Source organism: Rhincodon typus, chromosome 41 (assembly GCF_021869965.1).
Source record: "Rhincodon typus isolate 14 chromosome 41, sRhiTyp1.1, whole genome shotgun sequence".
NCBI lineage: Eukaryota > Metazoa > Chordata > Chondrichthyes > Orectolobiformes > Rhincodontidae > Rhincodon > Rhincodon typus.
Genome location: NC_063372.1, coordinates 9,738,573 through 9,754,340, shown reverse-complemented (window position 1 = coordinate 9,754,340; position 15,768 = coordinate 9,738,573). Strand labels below are relative to the sequence as shown.

Sequence of the window (15,768 nt, the reverse complement as noted above, 5' to 3'; positions counted from 1 at the left end):
TGTACAGGACACACCTGGGCAATTTTCCACATTGTCGGGTAGATACCAGCGTTGTAACTGCACTGGAACAGCTTGGCTAAGGGAGCGGCAAGTTCTGGAGCACAAGTCTTCAGTACTATTGCCGGAATGCTGTCAGGGCCCGTAGCCTTTGCAGTATCCAGTGTCTCCAACCGTTTCTTGATATCACATGGAGTGAATCGAATTGGCTGAAGACTGGTATCTGTGATGCTGGGGACCACTGGAGGAGGCCGAGATGGATCATCCACTTGGGACTTCTGGCTGAAGATCGCTGCAAATGCTTCAGCCTTATCTTTTGCACTGATGTGCTGGGCTCTTCCATCATTGAGGATGGGGATATTTGTGGAGCCTCCTCCTCCAGTGAGTTGTTTAATTGTCCACCACCATTCATGACTGGATGTGGCAGGACTGCAGAGCTTAGATCTGATCCGTTGGATGTGGGATCACTTAGCTCTGCCTATCACTTGCTGCTTATGCTGTTTGGCGTGCAAGTGGTCCTGTTTGGTGGCTTCACCAGGTTAATACCTCATCTTTAGGTATGCCTGGTGCTGCTCCTGGCATGCCCTCCTGCACTCTCCGTTGAACCAGGGTTGATCCCCTGGCTTGATGGTAATGGTTGAGTGGGGGATATGCCGGGCCATAAGGTTACAGACTGTGTTGGAGTACAATTCTGTTGCTGTTGATGGCCCACAGCATCTCATGCATGCCCAGTCTTGAGTTACTACATCTGTGCGAAGTCTGTCCCATTTAGCATGGTGATAGTGCCACACAACATGATGGAGGTTGTTCTCAATGTGAAGGCGGGACTTTGTCTCCACAAGGACTGTGCAATGGTCACCCTTACCGATACTGTCATGGACAAATGCAACTGCAGCTGGCAGATTAGTGAGGATGAGGTCAAGTATGTTTTTCCCTCTTGTTGATTCCCTCACCACCTGCCGCAGACCCAGTCTAGCAGCTATGTCCTGTAGGACCCGACCAGCTCGATCAGTAGTCCTGCTGCCGAGCCTCTCTTGGTGGTGGACATTGAAATCTCCCACCAAGAGTACATTTTGTGCCCTTGCCATCCTCAGTGCTTCCTCTGGGTGTTGTTCAACATTGAGGAATACTGATTCATCAACTGAGGGAGGACGGTATGTGGTAATCAGTGGGAGGTTTCCTTGCCCATGTTTAACCTGAAGCCATGAGACTTCATGGGGTCCGGAGTCAATGTTGAGGACTCCCAGAGCAACTCCCTCCTGACTGTATCCCATTGTGCTGCTCCCTCTGCAGGGTCTGTCCTGCCAGTGAGACAGGACATATCCAGGGATGGTGATGGTGGTGTCTGGGACATTGTCTGTAAGGTATGAGTGTTTGAAGATGTGGTGCCAATCTACCTCCTCTCTCTCTCTCTCTCCTGTCCAAAACAAGGCATTGGTGACCATGAAACTGCACTGTATTTCTGTTGGATCATGGTAATGCTCAGTAAGATACTGAAGTGATTTGCCAATGCCTTCTGCAGGATGGCTAACCAGGAGACACACTCACCCTTACCACCTGCCATCAGGAATTTCAGTAGGGTTTGTAGGTTAATGATCAACCTGTTATGAATATACCTCCCATGACCATTAGGTCCTGGAGGGGAACTTCAACCTGAAGTTTCTGGCTTAGAGGCAGGGACGCTACTGACTGCTCCAGAAGACCTCCCCATTCTAGTCCTGAATGTTTTGTTACTTCAAGAACTCATTTATATTCCCCTAAAACCCATTCTATGCTATTTGTTTTTAGGTGGTCCTGGCTCAGAAATCAAATAACTTCTGTGTGACAATAAAAAGAGGACTTCCCTTTCTTTAAAACCTTGAAACGTATCACTTCTGTCTTTCACTGTTCAAATACTCCACTCCAAGTAAACAATTTCCTTCAATTTACTCAGTCACCTCAAACATTTCTCTCACTGTATATTACTTGTTCCTGAAATAATTAAATTCTTGATACCTGGGAACATTGTTTTGTTCCTGAATCAAAGTGCAAGAAATAATGTTGCTCCTGTTATTTAGCGAATGTCACAAAACAATCTAAATATAGTGTGACCAGCACCTTATACAGCAAGGATCTATCCTGCTTATATATTTAAGTGTAATTAAGCATAGCATTGACAGAGCTATTTTTAACACATGCTTCCTTACAAATTAGTTTGCTTTTATCCTCATAAACCACACTTGCTGACTACTGGCCCAGAACATTCCAGAAGTTGTGGCTGAGTTGCTTCCTACTTTAACTCATTGAACTATTTCCTCTTTCAAGGGAATCTAGAGCTAGGCACACAGTTTTCAAATAAAACACATAATTATCCATAACTTTCATCATAACATAATTAATGAAGTAATTTTCCAAATATTGTTGTGAAGTGGGGACACAGGGAGGGGTGGTGTCAGAGGTGAAGGCAAAGGGCTGTTTTAAAAGTCCCCTCATCTGTCCCTCCAAATGCCTCTGGATTGGACAGTTGGAGGTTCCCTCAAACTCTGGTTTCTCAGCTGGGAATCCAGATACCAATCTCACCTTCTGGGGAAGGGAAGTAATTAGGGAAATGGTGGATACTTTTTATTTCAACCTGTTCAGAGATATTACGACACACCTCTGGAGCAGGTGTGACTTGAACTCAGGACTTTGGCTTAGAGGTGAGGACACTATCATTGTGCCACAGAGGCCCCTTGGGGATTCAGTGAGTTGAGGTCATTAATTGATTGCTTAAAGCCGTTAATTGGTAGCAGGTCAGGAAAGTTGTCCATGGACATGCTCACCCAACCCTTTATTAGAGTTGTACTGAGAAGGGGTTGAGCATCTCACTGGGGTCAACTCATCCAAATGTTTTCCCTTCTCACCACCTCCAGGTAAGGGAAAATTGAACCCAAGGAGCCTCTTATTCAAGGCAGAGATAAGAGGGAATTTCTTCTCCCAGGAATGTTGTTATAGTGCTTGGAATTCTTTTGCTCAGTGAGCATTGGGGGCTGGTTCATTGAATTTAGTCAAGGCTAAATTTAGACAGATTTCTGATTGACAAGGAAGACGAGGGTTATGGGGGACAAAGAGGACAGTGGGGTCAAGGTTACAATCATATATTATTATCAAGGGACCAAATGACCCGAAACTGCTTGGATTTCTTAGGGTCTTATCTATTTTAGAAAAAGAGCATGAGGATCGCATCAGTTGTCCATGTCTTGCACCACAATAAGTCACTCTGACCCAAATCATCTCTTGCAATGCTAACTGCGATTTCACAATGTCATTTAGTCAGGTACTACCATCAGTGAAACATGCTTCAGGGTCTAAGTACTCTTCAGGTTGCTCGACTGGTGGCCCCTCTTCTCCTTCTGGCTTTATATCTATTGTGCTTCCTTCTGACGAGCTGGTGTCATCCAGTTTCTGCAAATTCACAAGACAAACAAATGATTGGTAACTCCACAATGAAATAAGTGATGCTGAAGGAATAGATGTCATCACAACAAGAACAGAAAGATATACAGTAGGTCATGCATTGCTACCTTGTCCTGGCCATCAGTTTTTAAGCACTTTTTTAAGAAGTATTTTTGGAAAAAGACACATTCTGTTGAGATTTGCACTTATCAAGACAATTGGCAAGAATACTAATTTAAAGGGACATAACCTTTATACTGTATATGAGATCAGTGCTGATTGGTAAAGGTTTCGCCATGAAGACTGCTCCAGCGAATGATGACTGGCAGTTAACTGCCACACTTTTGTACACATTTTAAAACAAGGATGTCTCTGATTGCTCAAGGCCAAAGCATCGCCTTGTGAAATAAAGAGCAGCTGTCTCTTTTTATTTAAAGTTGCGATACTTGAAGCAAAAATATATACAAAGAAGGATGTCTTACAGATCATGGTGTTAAATTTACATAGCGGTTATTCCATGCTGCAGAAAATCAAAGGGAAACTCTGGAAAAGATGGTGTCAAGATGGAGAGTTCTGGTTGTCGTAGGCTCAGTCCTTGAGATATTTTGCACTGACAACCCCAATACTGGGCACAATCGCCAAACTTCTAGACACTGAAAGCTAAGGCCTCAAAGTTCAAAATATACCAAGGTGTCTGGATATATAGTGTACTTTCACTGTGCATATTTTGTCTTTGACACAAGCTTTGTTTCGGTGAAACTGGAATAATAAATGCATCCAGAGACTTTGGAAGTCCGTACAGCTTCAGTTGGAATGGCAAGTCGATCTTTTGTGACAAACTATTTCACAGAGCTGAACAGACCAGGGGTCCTGTCCTGCCCATCTCTGTTGTATACCCACAACTTACTTTATCGCTAGTTTTAAGGAGGCTATTAGCCACTTATGCATTTGTTACTAAGTTTGCACAGTGTAATTTTAACTCCCTTGACAGCATGCTAAAGGAAACATGAAAAAGGAAGGAGACATTAAAGATACCTTGTTCATATATTCATCTACTGAGGTTGGTAAAAGAGTGCTATCACAATAGTGCATGATCATTATTGATGGGGATTCTGAATAGCATGCAGTGTATAGAAGGTGCTATTCTATTCCATTGTCAGTGCTTACATTGTTGGGGGTATACCTCCCACCCCTACTCTCTTGTCTAAAGTAACACAGCCTGTAACATTTCATTTATGGTGTTGTATTTCTATTCTACATACTGGTTTGGTACTGCCAGGGTTAAAAGTCTTAATGCAATAATGCCACTTTGTTAATGGACAATACAGAGATAAAGGCTTAACCCTGGACAGGTGAGTAGCAGAGCGAGTTGAAAACAGACTCACTACTCATGAAATAGAGCCTGGGTTATTTGAACACCGGGCATCATTTAAATCCAGCTGGAAAACAGGTAGGAAGCTGGTGGAAAATTGGACGTCCTTGAGCATCTTCGGGAGGAGGGCAACGGGTGCTAACATTTGGCATTAGGCAGATAGTATAAAAATAGGAAGTCTTGCTAAAACTGTACAGGGTACTAAAGAGACCAAAACTTAACAATTACAAGCCATTATTGAAGGAAAGATATACTGATATTGGAGGCAGTCCAGAGAAGGCTCACTAGGCTGATTCCAGGTATGGAGGGACTGTCTTATGAGGAGAGGTTGAGTACGTTGCCTCTGGACTAGTTGGAATATAGAAGAATGGGAGGCAAATTTATTGAAACATACAAATTTGTTAGAGGACTTGACAGGGTAGATGCTGAAAGATCATTTCCTCTTGTAGGAGAGTCTAGGGCCAGAGGGCATAATCTCAGACTAAGGTGTCGCAGATTGAAAACAGAGATGAGAATATTTACTTTTCTCTCAGGGAGAGAAAATCTGTGGAATCTGTGGAATTCTTTACAGCAGAGGGCATCACTTCATCTGATGAAGGAACAGCGCTCCGAAAGCTTGTGATTTCAAATAAACCCGTTGGACTATAACCTTGTGTTGTGACTTCTGACTTAGTCCACCCCAGTCCAACATCGGTACCTCCACATCATCTATGACAACTTATTTCCCTGCCGTGCTCAAGTATATAATCAATGAGCTCATATAATAACAATGGTGAGTGTGGAACGGAGACCAAAAAGGCCCATTCAGAAATGTTTCTTGAAAAAAGCCTACTATTCCTACATCCAATGAAAGTGTCAATCAGAAAGACCATTAATTATCAACAGAGGTTCAAACACTTTAGATCCCTTGACCTTGTCCAAATAAACAAGACATTGACAAAAGAGATCATAGAATGAACAACATTTTATAACTGCATAGAGTTGTCAATCATAATAGTCAAGATCAACTTTAATTGCTAAAACAAGGCCCTTGCTCAACTCATACTTATATTAGTCTGGGTTCTCTGCCAAACACGCATCATGAGGACACCCCCTTATATCTGGCTAGCTCAAGTAGGCTCTAGATGTTTCTCCATGGTGCAGACAAAGGCTCGACTAATCTCAACTTCCTCTCCTATGTCATGCCCCTAGCTAGGCATGTACTACTCTTATGTACCTTTTGTTGCACTGGCTGACATGTGCCACAGTGGTTATCCTGAAACTACTATCTGTAAATTCCAGGTTCTCAACTTACTTATTAAGTTCTGGAATCTTTTCAGGACTAGAATCTTATTCATCCTCAATATGATTGGTCTCAACAGTGAGCATTCCCAGAATGTTTTGGAGCATGGTCACTAAGGCAAATAAAAACTTCAACCTTCAAAAACCAAATGTAAAAAGGGTTATAAAAGGATCTTTAAAGCATTCATCTGAAATTAATTTCTCCGCTCTATCAGCAGTGAAATTGGCAGGTTTCTAATGGTTAAAACTTATGCTACAAATCAGACAAAGGAATTTGGACTATCCTGTCAAATGTTTAAATGTTCAATGTAGACCTTTCAAACAGAAAGTGCTTGGGATGGGAAATTGATTGGTCAGCCTGAAAGCATTTTGTCACTCTGAAGTTCAGCCTCTGGCATATTCAGCTGAATTACTGAATGTTGACTGGTGGTACGACAGCAACAAAAAAGCAATGACCACAGACAAGAATTACAAATATGTCTTCCTACCTCCTTGCTCCCACCAACTTCAGATTCGCTGCTGAAGTCTTCAGTATTTAGGTTTTCAAAGTCCGACTCCCCAACTGCTATTGGAACTCTGACAGTAAGATTAGGATTGTGGATAAAGGAATTGTGGTCATCATCAATTATGTATTTTTCCACACTGCTCCCTATGCCACTGGTGGTGCCATTGCCATTCTTTTGGTAGTCCATTTCTCGGTTGATATCAGCACCAGTATGGTTTCCGATGTAATTCACCTTTTTATCTATGAGCTCGTCCAGTGGTTTGGCCTCATCTGCATCTTTGCTCTTGAAATGTTTTTGAACAAATGCACGCCCATAGGCCTTCACAAAGGCGATTCCCTTCTTGATCCTAATCACAGACAACTGAAGGTTGTTGATCTCACCGTCATCGTCAGTCGCTGCAAGATTATCAGCACTGAAAGAGCTCAGCAACAAGGCCAGGAACAGGTTCAGCACCTATGGTGAAACATACGTGAATATAACAGAAAAAAGGCAGCAGAAGGAAAGCTTCTCCTTCATTTTGTAGTGAGAGGGCTCTGCTAATTTATTTAGGAAAAATTCGGGTCATTTGAGACACATCTTTGTTTTAGTATTCTCAGACTGTGTTTAAAATTACACACAACTGACCTGAACTTAACCACTGGAAGTAAACATTTGTTAAAGTGGTATTCGAGGAAATACTAATATTCAGAGACTCTGATTTCAGGGCACACAAGACCTGTTTTCTTTTTATATTCGTATATGGGATGTAGGCATTGTTTATTGCCCATCCCTAGTTTTCCCTTGAGAACACTATAGTGAGCTGCCTTCTTGAGCTGCTGCAGTCCATGTGCTGTAGGTAGACCCACAATGCCCCTTAGGAAGAGATTTCCAGGACTTTGACCCAGTGACAGTGAAGAAATGGAGATATATTTCCAAGTCAGGATGGTGAGTGGCTTGCAGGTGGCGGTGTTCCCATATATCTGCTGCCCTTTTCCTTCTAGGCGGAAGTGATCATGGGTTTGGAAGGTGCTGTCTGAGGATCTTTGGTGAACTTCTGCAGTGCATCTTGTAGATAGTACACACTGCTGCTACTGAGCATCAGTAGAGGAGGGAGTGGTTGATAAAAGTGGTGAATAGGGTGCCAATCAAGTGGGCACTTCGATGATATTGAGGACCAGCAAAGTAATTTTTTTGTTTCTCAACATCTGATAATCCTGAAGACAATTTCAGTTTTAATCTGAACACATGTTGTGAATTCAGAACTGGAAATGGTTGGACACTGACTTTTGGTTGTACAATGGGTTGCTAACTGCTACCTGGGATTCACAATTTCCTGATACATGCTCCTGGCATATGCCAGTCTTGTCAAAGTGGAAAGTAACCCCTACAGTCACCAGGAACTTCTCAAAGGACCACCACATTCAGGAAGTCCCAAATACTGCTCGAGAAGGGTAGCTCCGCCAATGAGCCAGAAATTTCAGACCAAGTATTAGACATTCACATAACCAGTCAAAATGAAACACAGTACCTTGCAATAAAACAAACACCTGAGACTGTTCTGGGATGTATTTGTACACCTCGATATACTCTTAGAAATTCATGCCTACACGACATTAAAATAAATAATTTCATGCTTATGTTAAACTGATTAATTCCATATTAGAATTACATAGGCAGGAATTATATGCAATAAATGATGGCTGTGTTACAAATTGGAACACAAGAAATGAAATCTTTTCTTTATAGCTGGCTACTAAAAATTACAATTATTTTTCAATTCTAGGCTTTTTCTTCTAGTTAAGCTGCAAAACACCACATATGCTTTATGCAGTTTTGAGTATTTGTGACAGGGTTACATAGTCTGCAATTGCAAGCAATTCCTGGGAATAAAATTACTCTTATGGTTCTAATGTACCACATACCATTTGTGTTTGGTATGTATTCATGGTAAAATTCACTACTTACTACAAGATTGCCGATGACCATGACCATCATGAACACAATGAGACACATGGTCTGGCCTGCCACTTCCATACAGTCCCACATTGTCTCAATCCATTCACCGCACAGCACACGGAACACAATCAGGAAAGAGTGGAAGAAGTCATTCATGTGCCAACGGGGCAGAATACAATTGGCATGGATCTTACAGACGCAGTCCTTGTAGCTTTTCCCAAAGAGCTGCATGCCCACCACAGCAAAGATGAAAACAATGATCGCCAACACCAATGTCAAGTTTCCTAAGGCACCAACAGAGTTGCCGATAATTTTTATCAACATGTTGAGTGTTGGCCAGGACTTTGCCAGTTTGAAAACTCTCAACTGTAAAACGGAAAGAAAGTTTGATCAACAGAACAGACAGTAATTTCAATCGCGAATCATCAGAGGACACATAATCATAAGGATTCACACCCTCCTTTGTGTGATCTAACTTTTTTTTCAAAAAACAGCTTGGATTTTAAACTAGTGGCACATTGGTGTTGGTCTATATTTGTGAAGGGGTTTAAACTTAACTAGGGCAGTCTTTCTGGAAACATCACTTGAAACAGAATATGCCTCCTGGAGTGCTCATGGACGTTTGTTTATGTTGTACGACTGGAGAGAGAAGCATTAAGTTAGTAGCTTATCAGAATCTGAGGTGAACAGGTTTTTAAAAAATCTTGTTCAAAAGCTTTTGGGCAGTTTGAAGGAAACCTGACTGAAGTCACTTACAAGTATAGTCTCTCTTATAAAAAGGAGGCTGTTCATAGCAGTTAAGGAAATAGGTTAACTCAGTGAAATAGTGTAGGTTGTGAAACTTCCAAACCTGAAGTGTTTGGTTAGAACTGTGCAGATTATTCAAAGACTGAGAAAGTCTAAGATTAGTTGTGTGAGGATTGAAGGAAAAGGCTTCACAGTATATGGGACCAGAACTCAGAAGAAGTTAAGTCAAACCTACAGATTTTATAAGGAAGGAATTTCTCTGGTTTTTGAGTAACAAAAGTGATGGTGTTAATGATAGATGGGATTTTGTTTTGTTGTATGTTTGAAATCTTTCAGGCTATTATATTTAGCTGGGTTGGTCTGTTTAATTTTATTTTTATTTACTTTGTGTCATAAACTTCTGCTTTATTGTTAAAACCAAATCTGAAGCCTTGTTTGCTTAAATTTCACCGAAAGACTGCCACACTAAATTAACAAAAAGGCAGAAGATAATCTATCAAGCCAGACTTTATTTTGGAATCTGAGTTGTCCAGTAGTAACATCAACTGGGGTCATAATTCTTATATGCTTTCAGGATGCTCCAAGGTGCTTTTAACTATCAATGAGTTGCTTTTGTAGTCACTGTCAGTTTTACGCAAACACTGCAAATGAGATAAATTCCTCCTTCTGGTTGTGAGCCAGTTGCTTATACTTCTGATACCAGATTACATTAGATTGATTTTATGCTCAGACTGTGCATGTAACAATCACTCAGTTGCAACACCTTGCAATAGAAATGACAAATTTATAATATGTAACTACGCTTCATTAAATGAAACTTGCTGGTGAAATCACCTTTTTAAATTAGGAGGCATTGCCACAGTTTTGGTCATAACAAACCATTTGCTGTAGCTGGCACTCTATTTAAATGGACTCTGAAGACTGTGTGTTGTTTAAATAGACACTGTAGACTATGTGCTGTTTAAATAATCTCTAGAGACTGCAGGCTGCAGTGTACTGTTTAAATACACTCTGTAGATTGTGTACTGTTTAAATACAGTCTGTAGACTGCATGCTGCAGTGTGTCATTTAAATAGACTCTGTCTACTGCAGACATTGTTTGCTGTAAAATAGACAGGCTGTCACAAGTCCTATCACACGCCCATTGCATTTACAACTTTCTAGTTGACACAATGGTGTCAAAAGACACAACACTCTGACGGAGAACCTGCAATGTTTTCAGGTATCATAACCCAAAGGTGATTGTAAGCAACTGTGAACAGAATTATGACATATAACACAAAACTTGATATTTACCAATCTGAAGGACCTCAGCACAGACAGTCCTTCAACATTTGCCAGACCAAGCTCCATTAAACTGAGGGACACTATAAAGCCATCAAAAATGTTCCACCCTTCCTGAAAATAGTAGTAAGGGTCCATCGCTATCAGCTTCATAAACATTTCTGCTGCGAAGATTGCAGTGAAAACCTGAAACAGAAGGCAAAACAACATTTCTAGTCATCATTCACAAGTGATTTGATCAGATAACAATTGCCAACAATTACAGGCAGTCACAAGGAGAATAGAGGGATTGTGAGACCTCATCTGTGAATCACAGAAAGCTAGTATCCAAGTTCAGTGGATAATAGGGAAGTCAAAGGGAATAGAATTTAAAAGTACGGAGGTTTTGCTAAAACTTGGTAAGGCACTAGTCAGACCACAGCTGGAATACTGTGAACAGTTTGGGCCCCTTATCTAAGGAAAGATAGACTGACATTGGAAGCAGTCCAGAAACATTCAACACTCTGACGGAGGACCTTGCAAGTCTAGGGCTAAGTTTAGGACTGATACCAAGTATGGAGGGACTGTCTGAGGAGAAGCGGATGAGTAGGTTGGGCTTGCACTCATTGGAATTTAGAAGAATGAGAGATGACCTTATTGAAACATACGATATTCTTAGGGGACTTGACAGGGTTGATGTGGAGAGGTTGTTTCTCTTTGTGGGAGAGTCTAGGACCAGAGGGTATAGTCTCAGAATAAGGGGTCACGTATTTAAAACAGAGATGAGGAGGAATTTCTTCTCTCAGAGGGGAGTGAATCTGTGGAATTCTTTCCCACAGAGGGCGGTCGAGGCTGGGCAATTAAGTATTTTGAGGCTGAGACAGACAGGGTTTTAATCAGGAAGGGAATCAAGGGTTATGGGGAAAATACAGGAAAGTGGAGTTGAGGATGATCAGATCAGCAATGATCTCGTTGAATGGCAGAGCAGACTCGATGGGCTGAATGGCCTACTTCTGCTCCTACGTCTTATGGTCCAAGCGTTTTTCATTTCCCTGCTGTAGATAAGTCACATGTGTGCTTGAAAATAATTTAGTAGTTCACTTTATATGTTGGCCGTCTGCTTTCCTTGATTTACCTAAAGTCATGCAGCCATGCATAAACAAAAAAACAGTCACAGTATAAACTTAAAACACCAAAAATTGTCAAATTCAAATATAGACACACAGTATGCATTACTCTAGATGTCCAATTGAGTGTCAATGCGTCTGTGCCTGTGCTAAATGAGTGGGCTATGGAACTGTAACTCACTATTTCAGTATCTAACACCAGAAACAGCCATATCCTGCCAGCATTATATAAGAACATATTGTATTTATGACACTTCCCTGCATGAATCACTCTTGACAAACAATGGGAGGGCTTGAGAACAGGAAAAATACAGCTGTCTCCAAGCAGGATGCCTTTTGCATGTGACAAAATCCTCAGTCCTTTTAGGCACAAGGTAATGTTGTTTTTCAGTGTTACCTTCAACCTCAATATTTAATCACACATCCACACATTTGTGCATCTTTCTCTCCCGATCACAACAGGAGTTGCAACAGTTTGCAACCATTTTTGTTTCCCATTTGTATGCACTTTCTGATTGTCACACATAGTTTTTGTAATATTTGAGTGTCATCAAAAAAAACCTGCACTTTAATAATGATGACATTCTCTTCCCCAAGAAACATGCTCACAGCCTGAAGGCTGAAATACAGTGTGACAAACGTCAAAAAATTCCTCTGTAGTCTAAAGTGATCATATTTGAAACTTGCAAACAGGTAACGAGCACATGATAACAAAAACAGACAACCCAATTATCAGGAAACAGGGTAATGGTCGACTGGTTATTAAAGGAAAGGAAATGTTGAATTAAAGTTATGAATCAATACACGGTTCCTACATAATAGGCACTAAAATGTGCGTAGATTTAATCATTTCAGTCCTTTACTGAGTACCCAAAACAGATATGGAATAGGGCTGCATCTGCACCTTTCTGTCCCAAGTCTTACAGTTTTCAAAATGTATTCTTCCATGGAACGTGAGCATTGCTGGCAAGACCAGCATTTGTTGCCTGTCCTTAACTGCCCCAGAACTGAGTGACTTGCTTGACCATCTCAAGAGGACAGAGTGAACCACATTGCTGTGGGTCTGGAGTCACATGTAGGCCAGACCAGGTAAGGATGGTAGTTTCCTTCCCTAAAAGACATTAGTGAACCAGATGGATTTTTACATCAATTGATGATAGTTGTCATGGTCACTGTCATTAAGACTTGCTTTCAAAAACTTTAATTAAAATTCCACAGCTCGCCATTGTGCAAGGAGAGAGGGGGAGATGGTGGAGAGAGAGCGAGAGGGGGAGGGGGAGGTGACAGAGACAGAGGGAGGTGATGGAGAGAGAGAATGAGTTGGTGGGGATGGTAGAAGAAAGAGAGATTGAGTACAGTGTGGTACAGAGACAGAGTAGAAAGAGATAGAGAAGACAGTGAGAGGAAGGGGTGAGCAACAGAGAGAGCACTAGAGGAGGGAGGCAGAGGTAGATAGAGGAGAGAAAGCGCGAGCTAGGAGACTGCGAGCGAGCTAGGTGGGGGGAGAGAGAGAGAGAGTTAGGAGGCGAGTTAGAGAGCTAGGAGGCGAGAATGAGCAGAGACAGAGATAACAGATACAATCCAGAGACTGAAACAATTGCTGAAGACAAAACACAGGAAGCTCAATATTTTATTTTAAGCCCAAATTAACACTCACGTGAAAAGTTGAGAGAACACATTTTTGCTAAAGCTTGCTAGTCAAGCGCTGACTAAGACCACTGAGAATTCAGGTATAAGAGATTGTTTCTGCAGGAAAACTAAAGTACCTCTCAACCAATGATTATAGTTATCAGAAAAACTCAGAAAGCCTGGGGCTCTTTCCTTCGGAACAGGAAGTGGAGACCTGATTAAGATCTTTAAGACTATGCAGACATTTTATCAAGTCGATGTAGATATAAAGGCTGTTTCCACGTGTGGGCGACTCTACAAGTAGGGACCCATATTGAGATAGAAACAAAGAATGCAGGAGAAATGGCTTTACTCAGAGTGTGGAACATGCTACTGGGGAAGTGGGTGAGGTGAACAGTGTGGCTACACTTGAGGGGATTCGAGATAAGTTCCAAAGAGGTGAGAGGAGACTTGTATGGACCATAAACAGCAGAACAGACAGCTGGGTCTGATAATCTGTCTTAACATTTTCCATTTCTGTTCTGAAAACAGAAATTAAACCATGTGCCTTACCAGGTTTCCCACAGCCAAAACATTTTCAAAGGACGGCGTCATTGGGTAGTGCTCCATTGCCATGAAGAGGGTATTGAGTGCAATACAAATGGTAATGGCTAGGTCCACGAATGGATCAAACACAAACAGATGCATGTACTCTTTCAGCTTCAACCAGAGGGGGCAGCATTCCCAGATGAGAAACATATTTGCAAATTTATACCAGCAGGGTGGGCACTTCCTCTGAGACTCTTCGAGCTCTGAAATCAAAAAGTCAAAGAGTTTGAAATAAGTTAGCCACAATTACGAACAACAAAGTTGTGTGCAGCATAGTTCAGTGGTTCATGAATTCTGCCAATCCCTTTCTGAAGGTGGTGGGTGTTACAGTTGCTGTGACAATGTGCATTTTTAACTGCATGTTGTTATTTGCAGCTGTGGACTCTACTTTCTCCCCATCACATGACTGACCAGGAATCTCTCCAGCTCTTATCGCCTGCCATTAGTGTGTGGGAAGGATCTTCCAAAGGGATGGGGTGAAATTGGACTCAGAGCAAGGGCACAAAACAAATGGGGACACTTTTTGTTTTGCCTGTTATACCACACTTAATCTTGGGTTCTACAGCAGTCAATGGAACTATGCTCAGTGGAGTGTTTGATAGGCATTCAATGTGATTCAACCTGTCTTACTTTGCGGCCATGTCCAATTTTACCCCTTGCTGTGGGCTGGTTTGAAAGGCACAAGTACCTCCCCAAGGTGGCAATTCTTCATATACCCACCACAGAGGGCCTTATCGGTAAGCTCAGTGCCCTGGATGTCCATCCACATGCATTTTCAGCAGGGATTTCCAGACTATTCAGCACAGGTAAACTCCAGTCACACTGTTTAACCCCAGGCCACTGTAGCACCAGAGCGTCTACACTCGCAAATGAAATCAGCAGGGAGCGAGGAGCCTGGACTGGACAACATGGCAATGCACTACACAAACGCCTTGAGAACAGACTGGGCGATATAATGACTGACATTTTTCCATGATTCTTTCATGAGATGTGGACGTTGCTGGCAAGGCCAGAATTCATTGCCCATTCCCTTGAATTGAGTGGCCTGTGAGATTTCAGGGGGCAGTTAAGAGTCAACCACATTGCTGAGAGTCTGGCATCACATGTAGGCCAGACCGGGTGAGGATGACAGATTTCCTTCCCTAAAGTGAACCTGATGGGTTTTTATAACAATTGATGGAAATATTAACCTGGATTTCTAGGATTACTAACCTAGTGACATTACCACTATGCTAACGCCTCTGCTGCTGCATGGGGAACCAAAGCCATGACGACTGGATATCTCAAAGTGCTTTACAGTCAATCAAGCACAATTGAAGTGTAGCCACTGTTGTGATATGTACACAGTAAATGTCCACAAACAGCAATAAAGACCAGATAATTTTAAAAACTAAAAGAACTATAGGTGGTGTAAATTTGAAACAAAAACATAAAATTGCTGGAAAAGCTCAACTGGTCTGGCAGCATAGAATCATAGAATGTGTGGAAACAAGCCCTTTAGCCCAATAAGTCCACACCGACCCTCAGAGCATCCCACCCACACTCATCCCCCTATAACCCACCTAATCTACACATCCCTGGGCACTACAGGTAGCTTAGCATGGCCAATCCACCTAGCCTGCACATCTTCTCTCACACACACACACACACAGAGGCTCAGTGGTTAGCACTGCTGCCAGGGACCTGGGTTCAATTCCACTCTCAGTCGACTGTCTGCGTGGAGTTTGCACATTCTCCCGTGTTTGCGTGGGTTTCCTCTGGGTGCTCCGGTTTCCTCCCACAGTCCAAAGATGTGCAGGTTAGGGTGGATTGGCCATGCTAAATTGCCTGTAGTGTCCAGCAATGTATAGATTAGGTGGGTTATAGGGAAACCCACACAGACACGGGGAGAATGTGCAAACTAAACACA

General features: G+C 42.0%; 1 protein-coding gene across 4 annotated transcripts in view; it reads right to left on the bottom strand.

The window, feature by feature from the left end:
• The window catches only part of LOC109925260 (sodium channel protein type 8 subunit alpha-like), a 186,484-nt gene that overhangs the window by 26,416 nt on the left and 144,300 nt on the right, over positions 1-15,768 (bottom strand). For all 4 annotated transcript variants that reach the window (XM_048618898.1, XM_048618899.1, XM_048618897.1 and 1 more), the window contains exons 14-18: positions 13,824-14,062; positions 10,549-10,722; positions 8,515-8,871; positions 6,553-7,023; positions 3,300-3,420 (exon numbers count right to left, since the gene is read on the bottom strand). In XM_048618898.1, the coding sequence (XP_048474855.1) occupies positions 3,300-3,420; positions 6,553-7,023; positions 8,515-8,871; positions 10,549-10,722; positions 13,824-14,062 (1,362 nt within the window). The remainder of the gene's footprint in view (positions 1-3,299; positions 3,421-6,552; positions 7,024-8,514; positions 8,872-10,548; positions 10,723-13,823; positions 14,063-15,768) is intronic.